The following is a 24,196-nucleotide window of genomic DNA, read 5'->3' on the forward strand; positions in this document are numbered from 1 at the left end:
GTTTGCACTACACCAATTTTAAAATAGAAATATATTGGAAAATGCAACTAGGATTGCCCTCGGTATCGCTTGATGCTCTTGCTTTTGTTTTGAAAAGAGATTTATCCATAGTCTGCAAATAAATATGCTTGAACGGTCCCACCATTTTCTCCTGCTATACCAGTGTGACATGCCACACGCTTTGAAAACCACTGCTCTAAGCTTTGACATACCTCACAGGGCTGTTGTGTGTGTGGGTTGTTTCCTCCACATATTACAGATTTGGGGAACAGCATAGCTGTTTCCCGAAGGCCACCGAGTGAGTAAATGGCTGGAGAGAGATTTAAACTCTAGCCCTGAAGCTCAGTCATTCATGGCATCACTGACACCAGCCAGGAATCAAGCCTGTGAACATTGTTTAGCAATTTATTGACTGCTGGGAGACGTGCAGGAAATGACATGTTTTCAGTGCCATTATTAGCATCAGACGCGAGAGACCGTTCTCGCCCAAAAGTCCTTTCTGTGATTGTGCAATTTGGGGATAATTGTGGAGTGATGCAAAGCCATCGATCGGCCTGTAGCAGAGGACCAATAAATGCATCTGAAGCGAATCCCTCCCTACGCTTGAGGATGAAGACAAGCGCCACAAGGCAGGCAAGACGCTGGAGGGTAATTTCAGCATTTGCTCACCCGGAGACGGACAAAAGCGAGCAATTATGCAGGCTGCCCTCCAAAGTTCCCACACCTGGAAAGCCAAAAGCTGAAACGGAAGTGAATCACCAAATGCCACAAGGCCAGAAAGTCCACACTGATGTCAGTAGCAAGCTAAGAAAATAAAGAAATTGAGGCGAAGAAGAAGAAGAAGAAGAAGAAGAAGAAGAAGAAGAAGAGGAGGAGGAGGAGGAGGAGGAGGAGGAGGAGGAGGAGGAGGAGGAGGAGGAGGAGGAGGAGTGGTTTGGATCTGATATCCCACTTTTGTTGTTTAGTCAGATAGCTTTAACTATATGGACCAAGGTGATATCTCTGCTTTTTAAGATGCTGTCTAGGTTTGCCATTGCTTTTCTCCCAAGAAGCAGGCGTCTTTTTTAATTTCGTGGCTGCTGTCACCATCTGCAGTGATCATGGAACCCAAGAAAGTAAAAACTCTCACTGCTTCCATTTCTTCCCCTTCTCTTTGCCAGGAAGTGAAGATAGCTCATAGCTTCTCTGAGTTATTCAAGCCCCTACGCCACGGCAAGGCAGTGATCCATGAAGGAGTATCACCACCCTGAGAAGTCTCAAAGCAGCTAACATTCTCCTTTCCCTTCCTCTCCCACCACAAACACTCTGTGAGGTGAGTGAGGCTGAGAGACTTCAGAGAAGTGTGACTAGCCCAAGGTCACCCAGCAGCTGCATGTGGAGGAGCGGGGAAGCGAACCCGGTTCCCCAGATTACGAGTCTACCGCTCTTACCCACTACACCACAAGAGGCAAGAGGCTGCCACAAGGTTTGAGGAACCAAAGAGCAGCACTGCATCCTGTTTCATGGAGGTACCAAGGGCTCTGCTCTCCCTCCTTGGCCAGAGGCAGCAATGCTTCTGAACACCAGTTGCTTGAAACCACAGGAGGGGAGGGGGCTCTTGTGGTCGGATCCTGCTTCTGGGTTTCCCCACAGGCATCTGGCTAGCTCTTGTGAGAGCAGGATGCTGGACTAGATGGGCTACTGACCTGATCCAGCAGGTCACTTGTGATGCTCCAACATGGCCAATCAGGTATATCGGGCGTAAAGATAAAGGACCCCTGGGCGGTTAAGTCCAGTCAAAGGAGACTATGGGGTTGCAGCGCTCATCTCGCTTCAGGCCAAGGGAGCCGGCATTTGTCTGCAGACAGCTTTCCAGGTCATGTGGCCAGCAGGACTAAGCCAGAAACCAGAGCATACGGAAATGCCGTTTACCTTCCTGCCACCGCGGTACCTATTTATCTACTTGCACTGGTGTGCTTTCGAACTGCTAGGTTGGCAGGAACTGGGACAGAGAAACGGGAGCTCACCCCATGGCAGAGATTCAAACCGCCGCCTTCTGAACAGCAAGCCCAAGAGGCTGAGTGGTTGCTGCTTCAGTTTTTTTTGTACACTGCTTAGAGACATTTCAAATATATTGGGTGGTATAGAAATCAAATCAAACGAGCAAACAGTGGCTGTAAAGAAATGTGATTGCTGATTAAAGCAGAAGAATCAACATAAGCAGTACAGCCCACGAGTGGATCTACACACAAGGGGGGAAACACTATAAACAAGTCAAAATTTAATCGTTATAACAAAAAGAAAAAAACACTATGTAAAAATCACACCAAATTTGTTTTGCTCTCTGGCGCCATCTGGTGTTCCATGTTTATAACAAATTTGAAATGTCAGGGGTTTTTTTGCTAATGTAGCTGAGTCCCATACCAGTCCAAATTGTGAACGGAGGGTTTACTGTTTCAGGAAGTTAGCATGTGGCTTGCTATTTTTAATCATTTTTTATAATTGAATTTGTATCAGAAAATCCCAGGACAATTCACAAAAATGAAACTATCCACACAGCTTAGGGATATGGAATGACCAACAGCAAAAAGATGGAAGGCAAAGAAAGGACATTAAACTAAGGAGCCTTGAAAGCAGTTTCAACTAAAACACAGTGCCTGGGAAGACAAGCTTTTAACCAAGTGGCAAGAAAGGCTGTAATGTTCAGATCAATGAATTGTATAAGCTTGACAAGAAAAATGGTTTTGCATTGGAAACGAAGTTGTTAGATACTAATGTCAAAAACCTATCTAAAATGTATAATTTATTGTTGGAGTGGCATACAAAGGATGAACAAGTTAAATCTGTGATGATGGATTGGGCAAGAGATGTTGGACACAATATAATGTTTGAAGATTGGGAAAGATTGTGGAAGAAAGGGGTTAGGTTTACTGCATGCACTGTACCAAAAGAGAATATTATGAAAATGATGTATAGATGGTACTTAACCCCAGTAAAACTAGCAAAGATCTACCGTACAAATGATAATTCATGTTGGAAGTGTAGAGAAAAAGAAGGCACCTTTTACCATATGTGGTGGACATGTCCCAAGGTGAAAGATTTCTGGGAAAAGATTTATAATGAATTGAAAAAAATGTTAAAATAGACATTTATTAAGAAACCAGAAGCCTTTCTACTTGAAATAAGAGGACTGGAATTGCCCAAAAAAGATGTTAGATTGTTTTTGTATGCCACAACTGCAGCAAGAATTTTGTTAGCCAAAAATTGGAAATCACAAGAAATACCAACAGTGGAAGAATGGCAGATGAAGATGTTGAACTTTTTGGAGCTGGCCGACCTGACTGGAAAAATCTGCGATCAGAAAGAAGAGGAACGTCAAGAAGAGTGGAAGAAATTTAAGGACTATTTAGCTAGATATTTGAATATAACATAAGTAGAATCACTTGTAAGTACCAAATTGGCCGAGGATTAAAATATGTCAAATTTTATAACATTATGGACTGAAAATATTATGAAAAGGAAGGAAGACAGAAATTTGAATAAGTAAATTTTATTGGAAAATAGATATTGGAAAACTTTCACAATGAGATTTACTGAAAGTCAGGAGGGATTTGAGGAAGTCATTTAACAATGTAAACTAAATTGGACCTTTAACAGTTAGGTGTTTATATGTTTGTATTTCTAATACTGTATTGTTTTTTCTTTTTGTGTGTTTGTCTTAAATTTGGAAAATTAATTTAAAAAATTGAAAAAAAGAAGGCTGTAATATTGGCCAACATACACCTATCAAAAATCAATGACAACCCTAGGCAGCATCTTAAAAAGTAGAGACATCACCTTGCCAACAAAGGTCCATATAGTTAAAGCCATGGTTTTCCCATTAGTGATGTATGAAAGTGAGAGCTGGACTATAAAGAAGGCTGATTGCTGAAGAATCGATGCTTTTGAATTCTGGTGCTGGAGGAGACTCTTGAGAGTCCCATGGACTGCAAGAAGATCAAGCCTATCCATTCTGAAGGAAATCAGCCCTGAGTGCTCACTGGAAGGACAGATCCTGAAGCTGAGGCTCCAAGACTTTGGCCACCTCATGAGAAGAGAAGACTCCCTGGAAAAGACCCTGCTGTTGGGAAAGATGGAGGGCACAAGGAGAAGGGGACGACAGAGGACGAGATGGTGGGACAGTGTTCTCGAAGCTACCAGCATGAGAGTGAAAAATACGGTAACCCATTCCGGTACTTCCGGGTTTTGGTGGTCCCACTGCGGTAGGCAGTGGAAGACAGAAGTGCCTGGCGTGCTCTGGTCCAGGGGGTCAAGAAGAGTCAGACACGACTAAACGACTAAACAACAACAACACACCTATCAAAATTACACAGGGAGGAATTCAGCGTAGCACTAACACAATCGGTCTGTCAGGGCATCCGTCCGTCATGAACTGATGTGTTCTGCACAGAGACTCACAGCTGCAAGCATCCTTTTCGCAGGTGAGTCTTGTCCCAGACTAGGAGGCTAACACACAACAGCACAGCTTCCTGGCTCTTAGAAAAGGGTCAGATTATGCAGCTAAACACACTCCGCTCAAGGCAATCCAATTTAGCAAACAGCATTACTTTAATTACCTGGAAGTTCTTACCTTGCCAGCTTGCTGAGTCCCAGGACCTGTTTGTTAGGGAGGTAGCCTATGTGCACCTAAGAGAGGGAAGAAGGAAGGATGGGGGGAAGTCATGAAAAAGATCACACAGGTGCGCGGCTGTTGGGCAAGACCTGGGGGGTTCGTGCATGTGCATCCATGCCAGATCAAACATGAACCAGGAGTGCGCTTTTTAGCCTGTGCAAGGAAGAGCAAATAATGGCCATGCGAGTTGCGTTAGGAGGCCGAGAAAGAACAGAAAAGTCAACATGCTCGGTGAACTCACTTCCCGTTTGTCTCTCATTCCTGTAAAGAAGGGAAGGGGCAACCAAAAACCATTCAAATTGGGCTTCCAAAAAAGCCGAGAAGATTTCAGTCATACCTCGGGTTACAAACGCTTCAGGTTTTTTTGGGTTCCGGACCACCAAAACCCGGAAGTATCGGAATGGGTTACCGTATTTTTCACTCTATAAAATGCACCAGACTTTAAGACGCACCTAGTTCTTGGAGGAGGAAAACAAGAAAAATATATATTCTGAATCCCAGAAGCGAGAACAGCAAGAGGGATCGCTGCGCAGCTGTTCTGGCTCCTGGGATAGCCGCGCAAAGCCTCTTCAGGGCAGCGGGATGAAGGCTCTCCCTGCCCGGAAGAGGCTTTGCACGGCTAAGCCAGAAGCTAGAACAGCGAGAGGGAGCACTGCGCAGCGATCCCTCTTGCTGTTCTGGCTTCTGGGATAATAATGATAATAATAATAATTTATTATTTGTACCCCGCCCATCTGGCTGGGTTTCCCCAGCCACTCTGGGCGGCTTCCATAGAAACCAAAAATACAGTAAAATATCACAGATTAAAAACTTCCCTGAACAAGGCTGCCTTAAGATGTCTTCTGAATGTCAGGTAGTTATTTATCGCTTTGACATCTGATGGGAGGGCGTTCCACAGGGTGGGCGCCACTACCGAGAAGGCCCTCTGCCTGGTTCCCCGTAGCTTTGCTTCTCGCAAGGAGGGAACCGCCAGAAGGCCCTCGGCGCTGGACCTCAGCGTCCGGGCAGAACGATGGGGGTGGAGACGCTCCTTCAGGTATACTGGGCCGAGGCCGTTTAGGGCTTTAAAGGTCAACACCAGCACTTTGAATTGTGCTCGGAAACGTACTGGGAGCCAATGTAGGTCTTTCAAGACTGGTGTTATGTGGCCTCGGCGGCCGCCCCCAATCACCAGTCTAGCTGCCGCATTCTGGATTAGTTGTAGTTTCCAAGTCACCTTCAAAGGTAGCCCCACGTAGAGCGCATTGCAGTAGTCCAGCCTGCATTCGCTCCATAAGATGCACACACATTTCCCCTTACTTTTTAGGAGGGGGAAAGTGCATCTTATAGAGCGAAAAATACGGTACTTTTGGGTTTCGGCGGTCGCGCATGTGCAGAAGCACTGAATTGCGCTTTGCACATGCGCAGAAGTGCTGAATCGCAACTCACGTGTGCGCAGACGCGCCGCTGCGGGTTGCGGACGTGCTTCATGCACGGATCACGTTCGCAACCTGAGCATCCACTGTACTTGGAGGTCTAAGAATGGCGACACAAATCCGTTTGACACGCTGGTGCACGGAGCTGATTTTTTAAAAGCTGAGGACTTCAATGGGTCATAAGAACATAAAAGACTGCTGGGTCAGACCAGGAGTCTACCTGGTCCAGCATCCTATTCTCACAGTGGTCAACCAGATGCCCGTGGGACAGCCACAACCAGGATTCGAACACAAGAGCGTCTCTCTCCTCCTGCGATTTGCAGAAACTGGTCTTCAGAATCATTGCTGCCTCCAGTTCTGGATGGCATCAGGACTCAGAGCCATTGATAGTCCCAGCCTCCAGAACTTTTGCATTCTTTGGAAAAAGCTTCTCTTTAAAAAAGGGGGGCAGGAAAAAGGCAGAAGGTTCTGTGCCTTTCTGTGCTTAAGCTGAAAAGTCAGAGCTTACCGCAAAGGATTGCAAGAACCTTCTTCACAAAGGTGTGCAGATTCTCTGTAAATGTTATGCAAGAAAAACTTTAATAAAAAACTATTTTTAAAAAAAAAAATCTCTGCAAATCTCATTCCTACACAGAACTACATAAATTCTTTCTTTCTTTCTTTCTTTCTTTCTTTCTTTCTTTCTTTCTTTCTTTCTTTCTGTTTTTTATTTATATTTTTCAACTCTATACATTTCATTAGCTTTACTAAACATTTCCAAATTTTGGCTTCCTTCTCCCTCTTCCTGTCGTTCCTTAAATTAATTTGTTTATGTCTTCTGCATACTCAAGTTCATTTAACTCACTCACTTATATATCTACTGCAAATATATGCTCTTATAAAACGGCAGGTTATTTCATTAATCCTGCTAATGTTTTTATCTGTTCACAATTTATCTGTAAATATTCAACAAACCATTTCCATTCTTTTATAAAAAGTTTGTTATCTTGATTTCTGATGCTTCTGGTAAGTTTCGCAATTACGTAAATTGTTTCCCCTATGTTTCCTGGAGAGAGAGAAGAGCTATTAAATTAGATTATTATTATTAATGTTATTTTATTTCCCAATGTAAAGGCCAAGGCTTCTTCATGACTCTAAGAAGAGTTGGGCTGCTGGATCAGACCCAAAGGCCGTCTCATTCAGGCTTCTCACAGTGGCCAGTCAGATGCCCTGACGAGGAGCTCACAAGCAGGACCCGAGTTCAAAAGACGGTCCCCTCTACTTGCGATGGCTCCCAGTAACTGGTACCCAGAGGGGGGGCATAGCTGTCAACTTACAGATTTGAAAATAAGGGACCAGCAGCCTCGAAAACAAGGGATCAGCAGCCAAAATAAGGGATTTTCTGGGCACTGATATGTTCGACTTCTGAGCCCCTCCGATACAAAGGCAGAAAGCCCAGCCAGCAGCCAAACGAAGCTTCAAGTGGTGGTTCCCACAGCGCAGCAACCCGGCAAAGGGGATGCAGCAAGGGAAACCACCGTCACCTCTCCGCTGGGAAGCGCTGAGCAAAGGCGAGTCCCCAGGCAACGCGGCCGATTTGATCGGCACAAGGCATGCAAGCTCCACCCGCCAGTCGTTCTTAGACTCCTTATTGGGTGAGCAACGCAGCCAAGCAGCACAGTTGGAGCCTCCCTCCTCCCTGGCCGGCAAGGAGGGAGGGAGAGGAGCTGCTTCCTTTGAAACCCGGGAAATTTAAGGGACATCATCAATAAGGGACAGCAGCGGGACACGGCGCTGGGATAAGGGACTTTCCCGCCAAATAAGGGACGGTTGACAGCTATGGGGAGGGCACAGGCAGTGGTTGTGTCTGCGTGATCAAAGCATCGGGAAGAGCCCCAGTGAACATGGAGCTGCCAGAAAAGACAAATTGTCCCCTGCCAAATTAGCTGGAACTGCTTAGAAAGAAAAAAATAATAATAACAATTAGGAAAGCCACAGAATGTACTTTCTCTGGAGAAGAGAATAATCTTACGGGCGCCGCAGTGCCATCATTTTACAAGGGAGGAAAAGAACAAGCGTCAGAGCCCAAGTTTGGGGGCTTTTCTGGCTGGAGAGCAGAAAGTAAATACCCCCCCAAAAAAACTCTTCTTTTTCAGAGCAGAAGTCAGCTGCCACCAGGCCCCAGACAGAAATCCACAATCCTGGTTGCCATTGAGGACTTCCTGGCTGTAGCCTGAGCAATGCAAGAAGCTGTCTTAGACAGAGTCAGACCACTGGCCCATGTTCCTCAATATTGTCTGCACTGACTGGAGTTTCAGACTTTGGGGGAAGCCACGACTGTTTAAAGTGGTACTAAACTGCTTCTAATGTGGGGTGCAGATGGGGCCAGATACAGCCCCTACCCTTGTTTCTCATGCCTGACGATAACTAAGCCTATGCACAAAAGCAAAAAAAAAGTCACTTTGCATGTTGATTCCCTGTTTATCTCTGCCTTGTTTCCAGAGTGTTTCATTTTGCAAATAGTTTTTTATTGTTTTCAACATGTAATTCTTTTCCCAACAATCCTTTTTGTCACATTATAATCCCTCTGACTCTGCCGAATCCTGACTTCCCTCCCTCACAACCGCTGGTATATAATTTTTGCAAATAATTTTTTATTGTTTTCAACATGTAATTCTTTCCCCAACAATCCTTTTTGCCACATTATATTCCCTCTGACTCTGCCGAATCCTGACGTCCCTCCCTCCCGACCGCTGGTATATACATTACATATTTTTGCGTATATTATTGTCATAACTCTACTGTTTTACATTGGAGGTGTTAATCTAGTCCTGCTAGTGTCTTAATATTTTTGTTGTTCTCCTTTATATATCCAATAAATGTATTCCAATTGTTCTTGTATCTCTGGTCCTCTTGGTCCCGGTCCCAGAGTGTTTCATTTTGGATTGTTAAGTTCATTGAGGCATGGACCTGCCCCGCTTATTGGCTACAATGCACACTGAGCATGTCGTGTAAGTAATAATAATAATAATAATAATAATAATAATAATAATAATTTACTTTGAGCCACTCTGGGCAGCTCCCAACAGAATATTAAAAGCACGATCAAACATCAAAAATTAAAAACTTCTGCCTTCAGATATCTTCTGAATGTCAGGTAGTTTTTTATTTCCTTGACATCTAATGGGAGGGTGTTCCATAGGGGGGGGTGCCACCACCAAGAAGGCCCTCTGCCTGGTTCCCTGTAACTTGGCTTCTCGCATTGAGGGAACCGCCAGAAGGCCCTCCTCAGTGTCCGGGTAGAACGATGGGGGTGGAGATGCTCCTTCAGGTATACTGGGTCAAGACTGTTTAGGGCTCTAAAGGTCAGCACCAACACTTTGAATTGTGCTCGGAAACGTACTGGGAGCCAATGTAGGTATTTCAGGACCGGTGTTATATGGTCTTGGCAGCCGCTCCCAGTCACCAGTCTAGCTGCCGCATTCTGGATTAGTTGTAGTTTCCGGGTCACCTTCAAAGGTAGCCCCACATAGAGCACATTGCAGTAGTCCAAGCGGGAGATAACCAGAGCATGCACCACTCTGGCGACACAGTCCGCAGGCAGATAGGGTCTCAGCCTACATACCAGGTGGAGCTGGTATACACTAATTAAACCATAATCATGCTAGAAGGCGCAAGGATTTGGGACACTATCCTGCTTCCTCTCTACCTGTCTTTCCTCTCACAGAGATGGGGGAAGAGTCCTTTTGCTCCCCCAACTCTTTCCTTATTGTGTAGTAGTAGTAGTAGTAGTAGTAGTACTAATAAATAATAATAATAATAAATCTGAGCACAGATTAGATTCTGAACTTCCAGCATCCATATTTTGAATCTTTTGGGAAAAGCTTCTCTTTTTAAAAAATATAAAAAACAGAGGGGGGGGGAATAAAGTAGAGGTTTATTGCTCCCAGCAGGTTCTGTGCTCCTGCGATGCTGCCTTTTTAACTGACGGTTCGTGTGACCTGGAAGAGATGAGAGCTTATGTCCAGGGCAATCAGGTTTAATGCACAGACGTCTGCCCTCGAGGAAGCCTGCTGGTACGAAGGGCTTTGAAATGAAATGTCAGAAGCTATGATGAAGGAGGCGAGACCGGTGCAAAGAGAGTGGGGGCAACCTCTGCAGAGGGAAGTCAGCAAAGACTTTGGCAAGGAAAGGTCTCCAGAAACAGCACTGGGAGGATTTGCAGGGAGACATCAGAGAGACGCTCTCTCTTTCTCTCCACACACACACCACCCGTTCTCTAAAAACCTGGATCTTGAATGTGCAACAAGCAAGATACGCTTTCCCGTCCTGGAAAAGGCTCGTCCGAGCCCTCCTCTGTTTACCACCCCCCCCTTCCTTGCAAAACTCGCTTTGAAGCAAAGCAAATTGTACTAAATGAGCGAAGAGACGCAATTTCAACTCGTGCCATTTATCCTCTTTTACGCAGTTCGGGTTTCCTTGGCTCCTGAGTCTGGGTTTCTGAATCCAGCTGTCTGCCAACACTGAGCCCCACCCACCCAGACCATAGCTGTCAACTTTCCCACTTTCTTGCGAGGAATCCTATTCAGAATAAGGGAATTTCCCTTTAAAAAAGGGAAATGTTGACAGCTATGACCCAGTTGCCGGCTAGATCAGTGCTGAGCTCTGCACCAGAATTCGCTCGGTTCCAGGTGGCAATTCTGGGCAGCAAATTCGGCAGCGGTGACTTAAAATTTGCAGAAAATTCAGCCGCAGGTGAAACAGGACCCCTGACCATTAGGTCCAGTCGTGGCCAACTCTGAGGTTGTGGCGCTCATCTTGCTTTATTGGCCGGCTTCCGGGTCATGTGGCCAGCATGACTAAGCCGCTTCTGGCGAACCAGAGCAGTGCACGGAAACGCCGTTTACCTTCCCGCTGGAGTGGTACCTATTCATCTACTTGCACTTTGATGTGCTTTTGAACTGCTAGGTTGGCAGGAGCAGGGACCGAGCAACGGGAGCTCACCCCGTCGCGGGGATTCAAACCGCCAACCTTCTGATCGGCAAGCCCCGCAGGTGAAACAGAGCCACAGGCAAAACTAACAGGCAATGAAGCCCTTGGCTTGCCCCCATGTGGCTAAGGTCAACACTGGCTTCTTGCATAATACCAAACACTATCCATGAGGAGTAGAAAGACAGCCCTGTGTTGTAGTGGTTAGAGCAGGGTTACCCAAGCTGTTTCTCCAGGTTTTTTTGGACTACAACCCCCATCAACCCTGACCACTGGTCCCGCTAGCTAGGGATGATGGGAGTTGTAGTCCAAACCAGCAGAAGACTCAAGTTTGGGAAACACTGAGTGAAGAGTTTCGGACTCCAACCTGGGAGAGACCAGGGTTCAAATCCCCCCACGGCCATGAAGCTCACTAGGTGTGACTTTGGGCCTGGTCACGGCCTCCTCTCAGCCTAGCCTACCTCACAGGGTTGTTGTATGGATTGAATGGGGAGAGGGAGAACCATGTATCAGTGGCGTAGCGTGGTGTGGGTTGTCAGCACCCGGGGCAAGGCAAGTAATTTGCACCCCCTAACCCGTGGATTTGCGCCCCCTAACCCGTGGATTTGCGCCCCCTAACCCGTGGATTTGCGCCCCCTAACCCTAACCCCCAGATGTTGCGCCCGGTGCGGCCAGCCCCCCCCTGCACCCCCCACACTACGCCACTGCCATGTATGTCTCCTTGAGCTCCTGGGAGGGAAAAGGTGGGATTTACATGCAAATCAATCAATCAATTAGTGCCAACGCCTTCTGTCAAGAGCTTGGGTGTAACCTTCGACACTTCCCTTTCCACAGAGGTGCAGGTTGCAGCCCCAGCAAAGGTGGCATCTTTCCATCTCTGCCATATCAAGCAGTTGGTCCCTTACCTCTCTCACCCTGATTTGGCCACAGTGATCCATGTGACGGTCACCTCCAGCCTTGATTATTGTAACTCGCTCTACGCGGGGCTGCCCTTGAAGCTGACCCAGATACTCCAGCGGGTGCAGAATGCCGCTGTGAGGCTCCTTACGGGGTCCTCACTGCAGGATCACATTCATCCAGTGCTTTACCAACTGCACTGGCTCCCGGTGGAGTACAGGGTCAGGTTCAAGGTGCTGGTTTTGACCTTTAAAGCCCTATGCGGCCTAGGACCCACATACCTACGGGACTGCCTCTCCAGGTATGCCCCGTGGAGGACCTTCAGGTCCACAAATAACAACACTTTGGAGGTCCCGAGCCTCAAGGAGGTTAGATTGGTCTCAACTAGGGCCAGGGCCTTTTCAGTACTGGCCCTGACTTGGTGGAACGCTCTGTCACAAGAGACCAGGGCCCTGCGGGACTTGACATCTTTGTGCAGGGCCTGCAAGACAGAGCTGTTCCACCTGGCCTTGGTTTGGACTCAGTCTCACCCTTATGTTTCCCTCCTCTTATGGTTTTGACTTTTAAAATGAGACTGCATTTTAAATGGCATTTTAACCTGTATTTTAAATTGGTTTCCCCCCTATTATGTTTTTACTGGTGTTAGCCGCCCTGAGCCTGGCTTTGGCCGGGGAGGGCGGGGTATAAAGAAAATTTATTATTATTATTAATTATTATTATTATTATTACTACTACTACTACTACTACTACTATTAAAGATCAATGAGACAATGACAATAATCCTCACACAGCTAATCCCACAACAAACGTGCATCAAACAGGCGTCCACTTAAAACATTTTTGTTCAGACAAGTCTACCCAGAAACGTAGACGTTGCCTATGTTACTTTTCCTTTTTTCCACTTCTTTTCATCCATCTGATACGGCTGCTTTAGCTGAGATCCCTTCATGACAGGGGAGAGATGGAAGTGATGACCCCTGCGGGTAAATTTTGGCTCTTCAATTCTACGATTCTGCGATAACTTGCTGATGGAATCCCTAAAGGCTTTGGTGAACCAAACATTCCGATTCCTATCCCTGCTCATTCTCTCTGTGTGGTTGGTTTTTTAAAAAAGCAAAAAGTGAGAAAGGGGGATGGAAGTCAAAAATTACCTTTCCCACAAATGGAACCAGGTGGTGCTCGCACATCGAGAACATGTCTATATCCTTCACAATCACCATTTCGTCATGATCTTCATCAAATATGGCATCGTTTAGTACATCTGAAATTAAACAAAGCACATTAAGAGGGAGAAGGAGGAGGAGGAGGAGTTTGGATTTGATATCCCGCTTTATCACTACCCCAGGTACCGCTCCGGCAGGAAGGTAAACGGCATTTCCATGCACTGCTCTGGTTCGCCAGAAGCGGCTTAGTCATGCTGGCCACATGACCCGGAAGCTGTACGCCGGCTCCCTCGGCCAGTAAAACGAGATGAGCGCCACAACCCCAGAGTTGGCCACAACTGGACCTAATGGTCAGGGGTCCCTTTACCTTTAAGGAGTCTCAAAGCGGCTAACAATCTCCTTTCCCTTCCTCCCCCACAACAAACACTCTGTGGGGTGAGTGAGGCTGAGAGACTTCAGAGAAGTGTGACTGGCCCAAGGTCACCCAGCAGCTGCAGGTGGAGGAGCGGAGACATGAACCTGGTTCCCCAGATTAGGAGACTGCCGCTCTTAACCACTACACCACACTGGCTCTCTAATTAATTAATTAATTAATTAATTAAAATTAAATTAAAATATTAAAAATTAATTAAAATATGGCTTAAAATTCATCTTAAATAATAACAGTCCTCCCCCCCCCACCACCCCCATTTAACAGGCCATAGATTATTTAATGGCCAAAGGCCTGGGTAAAGAGGAATGTTTCCACCTAAAGACATGTAATGATAGCACTGTGAGCCTCTCTGGGGACAGCATTCCACAAAAAGGGGGCCACCACAGAAAAGGCTCTTTCTTGTGTTGCAAACCTCTGGACTTCTCAAGGAGGAGGCACACAAAGAAGGGCCTCAGACGATAATTGCAGGGTCTGGATCTATTCCTATGGAGAGAGGTGGTCCTTGAGGAATTGAGGTCCTGAGGCTTTATAGGTCATGACCAGCACTTTGAATTGGGCCTGGAAACTAATTGGCAACCAGAATCGGTGATAAATTCTCACTCCATCTTGCACCGTTGAACAACCTGGCTGCCAAATTCTGCACCAGGCAAAATTTCCAAGCAGTCTTCAGGGGCAGCCCTACGTTTAATGCATTGCAGTAATCTAGCCTTGAGTTTAGATGGTGACAGCAGTCACGAAATTAAAAGACGCCTGCTTCTTGGGAGAAAGGTGATGGCAAACCTAGACAGCATCTTAAAAAGCAGAGACATCACCTTGCCAACAAAGGTCTGTATAGTAAAAGCTATGGTTTTCCCAGTAGTGATGTATGGAAGTGAGAGCTGGACCATAAAGAAGGCTGATCGCCGAAGAATTGATGCTTTTGAATTCTGGTGCTAGAGGAGACTCTGGAGAGTCCCGTGGACTGCAAGAAGAACAAACCTATCTATTCTGAAGGAAATCAGCCCTGAGTGCTCACTGGAAGGACAGATCCTGAAGCTGAGGCTCCAAGACTTTGGCCACCTCATGAGAAGAGAAGACTCCCTGGAAAAGACCCTGATGTGGGGAAAGATGGAGGGCACAAGGAGAAGGGGACGACAGAGGACGAGATGGTGGGACAGTGTTCTTGAAGCTACCAGCACGAGTTTGACCAAACTGCGGGAGGCAGTGGAAGACAGGAGTGCCTGGCGTGCTCTGGTCCAGGGGGTCACGAAGAGTCGGACACGACTAAACGACTAAACAACAACAACCACAACCTTGAGGTTACCAGAGCACAGACAAGAGTAGTTAGGCTATCGCTGTCCAGATAGGGGTGTAGCTGGGCCACCAGTTAAAGCTGATAGAAGGCACTCAGGGCCACCAAGAATACCTGAGCCTCGAGCGACAGCAAAGGATCCAGGAGCCCCGTTAGCCTTGGATCTGTGAGATTTTAGTTTGTGTCTCAGCTTAGGAGCATAGGATGCTACCTTATACAGAGTCAGCCCACAGACCCACCTAGGTCAGTCTTATCGACCCTGACTGGCAGCAACCCTGCCCACTATACCTGAAGGAGCATCTCCACCCCCATCGTTCTGCCTGGACACTGAGGTCCAGCGCTGAGGGCCTTCTGGCGGTTCCCTCCCTGCGGGAAGTGATGTTACAGGGAACCAGGCAGAGGGCATTCTCGGTGGTGGCGCCTGCCCTGTGGAACGCCCTCCCATCAGATGTCAAGGAAATAACTGTGCTCACTTTGGCAGCACATATACTAAAATTGGAACGATACAGACGTCAAGGAAATAAACACCTATCTGACTTTTAGAAGACACCTGAAGGCAGCCCTGTTTAGGAAAGCTATTAATATTTGATGAATTGTTTTATTTTAATATTTTGCTGGAAGCCGCCCAGAGTGGCTGGGGAAACCCAGCCAGATGGGTGGGGTATAAATTAATATTAATAATAATAATAATAATAATAATAATAATAATAATAATAATTTATTATTTCAGACAGGGCTCTCTCCTAAGTCCTTCCTGGGAAATGGCAGCGATTGAACCTGGGACCTGGCATACAAAGGTTGTTGTTGTTTAGTCGTTGAGTCGTGTCCGCCTCTTCGTGACCCCATGGACCACAGCACGCCAGGCACTCCTGTCTTCCACTGCCTCCCGCAGTTTGGTCAAACTCATGCTGGTAGCTTCGAGAACACTGTCCCACCATCTCATCCTCTGTCGTCCCCTTCTCCTTGTGCCCTCCATCTTTCCCAACATCAGGGTCTTTTCCAGGGAGTCTTCTCTTCTCATGAGGTGGCCAAAGTACTGGAGTCTCAGCTTCAGGATCTGTCCTTCCAGTGAGCACTCAGGGCTGATTTCCTTCAGAATGGAGAGGTTTGATCTTCTTGCAGTCCATGGGACTCTCAAGAGTCTCCTCCAGCACCATAATTCAAAAGGCATACAAAGGTAGATGCTCTAAAAAGCATCCCTTTTGCAATGAGGCTGCCATGACCTCACCAAGCAACAACTTTGTTTCAGTTCTCCATCTGTAAAATGGGTACAGCAGCTGCCTCCCTTCCACGACTATTGTGAAAGCAAACAAACAAACAAACAAACCGTAAAGCAGATGGGGAAAGTTGAAAGAGAGGGCACCAGAATCGCACATTTTCTGCCGTCTGGAATTTCCCCCCTCTGGGTTACCTGCCCTCAGGAAGGAGGGAAGGAAAGGAAGTCTGTGCATAAAGGCGTAGCTGGACTTCATCTTGTACTTTTTACACAGTTCCTGTGCAAGAGCCAATCTGAATAAGAACAAAAGGGCTTTCGGGCAGCGGTCCCCACCCTCGAAGCCCATCGAAAGCTCCCTGCCCCGTCTCCCAGTGACTCAAAAGCTAATATAAAAAAACCTACAGCTGTGCTAGACGCCTTTTCTTTTACAGCTTCCTGTGACACAAACACAGACGCACAGACACCCCTCGCAAACACGGCCACCGATGCTTGGAGCTGCCATTTAGGGCTGATAGTGATATGCTATCGCGGGTGGTTTTAATTTCCTGTGTGCAGCCAGATGGAGGCAGGTAACCCTGGCGACCAGGGATGGAGCTGCTCTCGGCTCCTCTGTCATGTCCATCACCAGGAAGTGTCTGGAGAAGGCGGGGGGGGAGGGCAGGGAGGGCAGATTACGTTTGCCTCTGGCCAACTCTCTTACCGCAAGACAACCTTTGCCAACCTGGTGCCCTCCAAACGTTGTGCATCACAACTCCCGTCCATCAGATCCGGCTGCGTGACTGATGGGGACTTCAAAGGTCTCCAGAGTGAGTGGGTGGAGAAAAGTTTCGCTCCTAAGACCAGGGCTCGTGGGCAGCAAATGAAGCAGAATGTTGGAATAATAATAATAATAATTTATTATTTATACCCCGCCCATCTGGCTGAGTCTCCCCAGCCACTCTGGGCAGCTCCCAATCAAATGTTAAAAACAATACAGCATTAGATATTAAAAGCTTCCCTAAACAGGGCTGCCTTCAGATGTCTTTTAAAGATAGGATAACTTCTTATTTCCTTCACATCTGAAGGGAGGGTGTTCCACAGGGTGGGCGCCACTACCGAGAAGGCCCTCTGCCTGATTCCCTGTAACTTGGCTTCTCGCAATGAGGGAACCGCCAGAAGGCCCTCGGCACTGGACCTCAGTGTCCGGGCTGAACAATGTGGGTGGAGATGCTCCTTCAGATATACTGGACCGAGGCCGTTTAGGGCTTTAAAGGTCAGCACCAACACTTTGAATTGTGCTCGGAAACGTACTGGGAGCCAATGCAGATCTCTCAGGACCAGTGTTATGTGGTCTCGGTGGCCACTCCCAGTCACCAGTCTAGCAGCCGCATTCTGGATTAATTGCAGTTTCTGGGTCACCTTCAAAGGTAGCCCCACATAGAGCGCATTGCAATAGTCCAAGCAGGAGATAACTAGAGCATGCACCACTCTGGTGAGACAGTCTGCAGGCAGGTAGGGTCTCCGCCTGTGCACCAGGTGGAGCTGGTAGACAGCCGCCCTGGACACAGAATTAACCTGCGCCTCCATGGACGGTTGTGAGTCCAGAATGACTCCCAGGCTGCGCACCTGGTCCTTCAGGGGCACAGTTACCCCATTCAGGACCAGGGAATCCCCCACACCCGCCCGCCCCCTGTCCCCCCAAAACAGTACTTCTGTCTTGTCAGGATTTAACCTCAATCTGTTAGCCGCCATCCATCCTCCAACAGCCTCTAGGCACTCAAACAGGACCTTCGCCGTTGGAAGATTCGGGACAGATAAATAAAAGGTGTCTTCATGCAGTTGTGCAGAGTTAATCTGTGGAACTCTCTGCCACAGGAGGCAATGATGGTGGGTACTAGCCGTTTTGACTATGCTCTGCTTCCACAGTTGGAAGCAACAACAACGGGCACAGAGCCTTCTCGGCAGTGGTGCCCTCCCTGCAGAATGCCCTCCCATCAGATGCCAAGGAGATTTAGAACCACAGTCATACCTCTTGATATGTTCGGTTCAGGTTATGTCTTTTCAGGTTGCGTCCCGCGGCGACCCGGAAGTACTGGAAAGGGTTACTTCTGGGTTTCTCCACTTGCACATGCGCAGACACTCAAAATGATGTCACATGCATGTGCAGAAGCGGCGAATCGTGACCCGCAGACGCAGGTCAATTATTATTCAATTATTATTATTCTTGAAGATCATTTTTGTATTATGTTTTTACTGTAATTTTACTGGTGTTAGCCACCCTGAGCCCGGCTCTGGCCGGCGAGGGTGGGGTATAAATAAAATTTATTATTCTATTATTATTATTATCAAGTCCAACAGGACTTACTCCCAGGTAAAAGCACAACAAGGCCCCACTGAACTCAATAGAATTTAACTTCTGTGTGATGTTTTGGGAGGGACTCCAAAGGTCATCCAGTCCAACCCCCTGAAATGCATTTGCCTGCAACAAATATAAAAGCATGTGCCGCTAAGGCATTCAGAGCACGTGTGGAGTGCAAACTCCCCATCGGGAGACGTGACGTTGGATGAAAGAGAGGATCGCAACAGTTGGGAGAAGATAACATCTGAATAGGAAGGGAAGAGAATCGCCCATGATTTGGAGCCTTTGCGTCCGAGGTAAAAGAGCCTGTTGCTATAGGAACTATTTGCATGGCTTTAATGTCGCTCGGGAGGCGAGCGAAAAGGAAAAGATGAAGAGGCTGCCTTTACAGCCTTTAGGGCAGGTTAACGGAAGACACAAAACGGCTAGGATGGCTGGCTCTCTGGTGCATTTGCAGTCTCCAGCCACAGCCGGAGTAATCAAAACCACGAGGATTTTACGAAGTTGCTTCAAAGGCCAGAGCCGGAACATGAGCCAGCAATGCTTACAGGGGCTCAGACTGGGTGCATGTGCGCCTAGGCAAACCCATGTGCCGCCAAAGGGCTCTCCTCAAAACCCCTGACTCTTGCCTTCTCACCTCCCATCATCTCTGCCCTCTGTGGATGGGACTCTTTAAGTTTCCCTGACTTGGAAAAAGGCCCACTTCAGAAGTACAATGAATGGGTGGGTGGAACATTCACATAACTGGCAAGAGTCATTAACCTTTCAATGCCCGTGGGAGCATTGGATTTTCTTTTTTCTTTTTTTGTATAATTTTAATTAAAGATTTAAACAAAACATATTATCCAAAAAACATGTCATCCTTAATTCCCCCCCCCCTGTTTCCTCCCTCCCCCCACGCTCCCACACAAAACCCACCCACCCCCACCCCCCTGACTTCCATCAGTTCCAGTCTTTGGTTTCTCTGTGAATGCTGTTACAAAGTTGTATAAATCCTTAAATTATTTAACTCTTTATTGTCGATAAAAAGTTTGTGAATGTTTATTCAAAACCTGCCAAGGAGTCCAATTTGCTTTGTTGCCTCTTCAAATACTTTGTAAAGGGTTCCCATTCATCTTTAAAGTCACAGTTATCCTTGTCTCGTAGCTTATGTGTCAATTTTGCCAGTTCTGCATAGTCCATCAATTTTTCTTGCCATGATTCTTTAGTTGGGGTTTCTTCAGTCTTCCATCCTTGCGCTATTAGGACTCTCGCAGCCGTTGTCGCATACATGAAGATGTTTTTCAGCTTTTTTGGCAGATCTTTCCCTAGAATCCCTAACAAAAATGCTTCATGTTTTTAAACAAATGTTAGCTGGAACATTTTCTCCAACGGAGCATTGGATTTTCAAGCAAGTGCAACAGGCACTGCACTCTTTGGTGTCTTAAGAACATAATAAAAGAGGCAGTTGGTCCATCTTGCCCGTGTTTAGCTGTGGGCACTGTTGGTGCATAGGTACACGGAACTGGACCTCACTGGGCTTCTTGCACCAACTGGAGAATGCCAGGCAACTACGTTCTCCCCCACAAACGACCCTCGGGATGATTCATCACTCATGGGCTTCTGTGACACATATCCAAAGATATGTGAACACAGTACAATAGCAGAGTCCAAGCAGTAGCTAGGCATTGGCGGTGTGGATTTCTAAGCTACTTTATTACATACCAAACAGAACAAAAGAAATCATGGCTCCTCTCTCCTCCTTCATCTCCGAGAGAGAACAGAAAAGCAATAGTACAACAGAACAGTGTAACTGAACTTCCGTTCTCATGACTCCAACAGTATGGGATGTCAACACAGGCATGTGATGAAAACAATCACACATCCTGCAACGGGAGGAATGAAATCCCAACAGGCACAGCAGTTTAAGAAGGGTGATAATATACATCCACCCTGGAGAAAAGACGACCGAGGGGTGATTTGATATCTGTGTGACAGGTGACCACCGAACCTCTGTTTTAAAAGTTCCAAGGAAGGGGAGTCCATCATCTTTAGTGGGAGTTCAACATCACCAGCTGTCAGAACGTTCTTCTGGATGTTCAGTTGGAATCGCCTTTCATGTAAGTTGAATCTATCGGGTTAGGTCCTTCCATCTTCCATGTGACAGCCCCAGGGGCGGAGGAAGGGGGGTGCGGTAGGGGCGGGCTGCCCCGGGTGTCACCTCTGAGGGGGGTGACAAAATCCTGGGCGGCACTCACTGTGGGGGCCTGCAGCGTGTCCGAACCACGCGTCTCTCCTGGGAGTGACACAGCATCTTGAGTGCCCAAACGATCCGCCCACTGCCTCCCCCTCAGCTGTAGGACAGCAGAGTGGGAGGAAGCAGGCAGGAGGCCCGGCAGAGTATCCTGCCCCAGCTGGCCACGTCCCGTGTGTGGCTGGCCCCGCCCCCACAGGTGGCTGGCACGTGCACTGCCCCAGGCGCCCGATTGGCTTGCTCCACCGCTGGACAGCCCTTCAGATATTTGAAGATAGCTATCCTGTCTCCTGTCCATCTCCTCTTTTCCAGGCTAAATATACACAACTCCTTCAAGTGCTCCTCATAAAACTTGGTTTCCAGACCCTTGTTCATCTTGGTCTCCCTCCTCTGCACATATTCCAGCCTGTCAACATCCTTCTTAAACTGTGGCGCCCAGAACGGGATACAGTATTCCAGGTGGGGTCTGACCACAGTAGAATAGGGTGGTACAGTGGTGCCTCGCAAGACAAAAATAATCCGTTCCGCGAGTCTCTTCGTCTAGCGGTTTTTTCGTCTTGCGAAGCATCCCTATTAGCGGATTAGCGCTATTAGCGGCTAAGCGGCTATTAGCAGCTTGGAAAAAGGGGGGAAAGGGAAAAAACTCGCAAGACTCACAAGACGTTTTCGTCTTGCGAAGCAAGCCCATAAGGAAATTCGTCTTCCGAAGTGCCTCGAAAAACGGAAAACCCTTTCGTCTAGCAGGTTTTTCGTCTTGCGAGGCATTAGTCTTGCGGGGCACCACTGTACTATGACTATTCGCATCAAAGTAACTTCCCATCGAAGGGGGGGGCACCCTGCGTTTTCCCCATTCTCTGCTTCATCAACAGCGCTTGCAAGGAAGTCTTATAGCTATAAACATAAACACTACAGAACGAAACTTGCCTTCAAAAGAAAATATTATTGGTTACAACTTTTTACTCCTTTCTTGTTCCCCCTCATATTTTTTTCACAGCTTAGCTGTGAAAAAGAAAACAGAAAATTGTGCCAACGTTTTTTAAAAAAAAAATCTGAAAAATAAAAAAAGAGCTTTGGCAAGTTTACTTTTCATGAGAGTCAAATTAAGGCACTTTCCCCCAATGTATTGACAGTTTGAACAAGCTGAAGACACGGCAGATCATTCAGAGGCAATAAAAGGCTTTAAGAGACACCTGGTTGAAATTGCAGCCTTTCTTCACTCCGCTTTCCTGCCAAAACGGTATTTACAAGAAGAGTGACGTACAAGAGACAACAAGGTTTGCTTCTGCCATCAGAGTCTCTAATGAGGTCTGGAATCATGCACCGAGCCCCAAATGGAATCAATTGTTCGGAAAGCATCTGTTAGTTCCTCCATCAACATTGGCAGCGGAGAAAAAAGGTCTAATTTAATTCACATTTGTGATTGCACACAGTGCAAGTGGAAACAAGGGGGGCAGAGTCAGGCTTTATTCCGCCACTTTCAAGGCAGACGAACACACTTGTCTCTTTTGCACAAACCCTTTGGCACAAAACTATCCACTGTGGAAATTATTCAGTTAGGTTTTAATGTTTTCTATATTGCTTACGTGATGGCAGAAGGTGAGGAGGAATTAAAGAACCTTTTAATGAGGGTGAAAGAGGACAGTGCAAAATATGGTCTGAAGCTCAACATCAAAAAAACGAAGATCATGGCCACTGGGCCCATCACCTCCTGGCAAATAGAAGGGGAAGAAATGGAGACAGTGAGAGATTTTACTTTCTTCAGCTCCATGATCACTGCAGATGGTGACAGCAGCCACGAAATTAAAAGACGCCTGCTCCTTGGGAGAAAGGCGATGGCAAACCTAGACAACATCTTAAAAAGCAGATACATCACTTTGCCAACAAAGGTCCGTATAGTTAAAACTATGGTTTTCCCAGTCGTGATGTAGGGAAGTGAGAGCTGGACCATAAAGAAGGCTGATCGCCGAAGAATCAATGCTTTTGAATTATGGTGCTGGAGGAGACTCTTGAGAGTCCCATGGACTGCAAGAAGATTAAACCTATCCATTCTGAAGGAAATCAGCCCTGAGTGCTCACTGGAAGGACAGATCCTGAAGCTGAGGCTCCAATACTTTGGCTACCTCATGAGAAGAGAAGACTCCCTGGAAAAGACCCTGATACTGGGAAAGATGGAGGGCACAAGGAGAAGGGGATGACAGAGGGCAAGATGGTTGGATAGTGTCCTCAAAGCTACAAACACGAGTCTGACCAAACTGCGGGAGGCTGTGGAAGACAGGAGTGCCTGGCATGCTCTGGTCCAGGGAGTCATGAAGAGTCAGACATGACTACACAACTAAACAACAACAAATATTGCTTATGAGTAGTTTTGTTATGTTTGCAGTTATGTGTATTTTCATGTTGGAAGCAGTCCTGTCCTGAGCATGTTTTTGAACTTTGGAAAGGCAACAAACAAATGATTTACAGAGTATATTTTAGCCAAACTTGTAATATTGTGGCTTTCCATAACCACAAGCATTCTGGAGAGATTTAACCACTTTTGACTCCGCTTTTCAACTTCCTCTTTTACCAGTGCCCCAAATTTCTTGGGGATGTTTCTTCCTTTGAAGTAAAATGTAAATATGCTGGACTTTCTTGGCAATTGCCTGTTTATATATATATTGAATTCGATAGCACTATGGTCACTATCTGCATTTGGTTCAACAACATTTACATCTGGCACCAGATCCTGAGAGTCCCTTAAGATCACTTCACCTGTGTACAGATCCATGATCAACTGTTCTCAAGTATCAAATCTAGAAAAGGCAAAGTGGTACACCAAGTGAGCTGCACCACTGATTAAAAATCGCAAGTGATTCTCAAAACAGTGATCTGCAATGCACTTTCAGGTGGTTCACCAGTCAGTAAGGAGAAGCCGTCACCATCGTCGCTTTATTGGTTTGGGCTGGTTGCTCAGCAGCTAAGTGCGCACGGCTAGACCTTACGACACAAAAAGGCAAACAAACTGACAAGTGGCAGGCAGCTGCAGCGCTAACTCCAAAGCCTGTGGTTTAACGCAGAGCAAGAATTTTGAAGCCTTTGCCTCGCTACGCCTTCGTCAAAAGCGGTTCTGAATTTGCCCTGGTGTGGCTACTGTCCAGGACGCACAAAAATGCAAGCAAGGCTAAAGTGATTGGACAAAATACCCAACTCACTTTACATGTAAAAAAAGGAAAAAAAGGCAAAGGATCCCTGGATGGTTAAGTCCAGTCAAAGGCGACTGTGGGGTTGCAGCGCTCATCTCGCTTCAGGCCTAGGGAGCCGGCGTTTGTCCGCAGACAGCTTTCTGGGCCATGCAGCCAGCAGTACTAAGCTGCTTCTGGCACAACAGAACACCGTGACGGAAACCAGAGCGCACGGAACTGCCATTTACCTATCCGGTGCAGTGGTACCTATTTATCTACTTGTGCTGGTATGCTTTCGAACTGCTAGGTTGGCAGGAGCTGGGACAGAGAAACAGGAGCGCACTCCGTCACAGGGATTTGAATGGCTGACCTTCTGATCAGCAAGCCAAGAGGCTGAGTGGTTTAGACGACAGCGCCACTCGCGTCCCAA

General features: G+C 47.0%; 2 protein-coding genes across 2 annotated transcripts in view; one reads left to right on the plus strand and one right to left on the minus strand.

The window, feature by feature from the left end:
• Positions 1–24,196, plus strand: part of CGRRF1 (cell growth regulator with ring finger domain 1) — a 451,182-nt gene that overhangs the window by 196,520 nt on the left and 230,466 nt on the right. The window lies entirely within an intron of this gene.
• Positions 1–24,196, minus strand: part of GCH1 (GTP cyclohydrolase 1) — a 43,721-nt gene that overhangs the window by 14,085 nt on the left and 5,440 nt on the right. The window contains exons 2-3 of the mRNA XM_083738233.1: positions 13,083–13,192; positions 4,610–4,665 (exon numbers count right to left, since the gene is read on the minus strand). Of these exons, the coding sequence (XP_083594359.1) occupies positions 4,610–4,665; positions 13,083–13,192 (166 nt within the window). The remainder of the gene's footprint in view (positions 1–4,609; positions 4,666–13,082; positions 13,193–24,196) is intronic.

Source organism: Podarcis gaigeae, assembly GCF_964106915.1.
Source record: "Podarcis gaigeae genome assembly, chromosome: 1".
NCBI lineage: Eukaryota > Metazoa > Chordata > Lepidosauria > Squamata > Lacertidae > Podarcis > Podarcis gaigeae.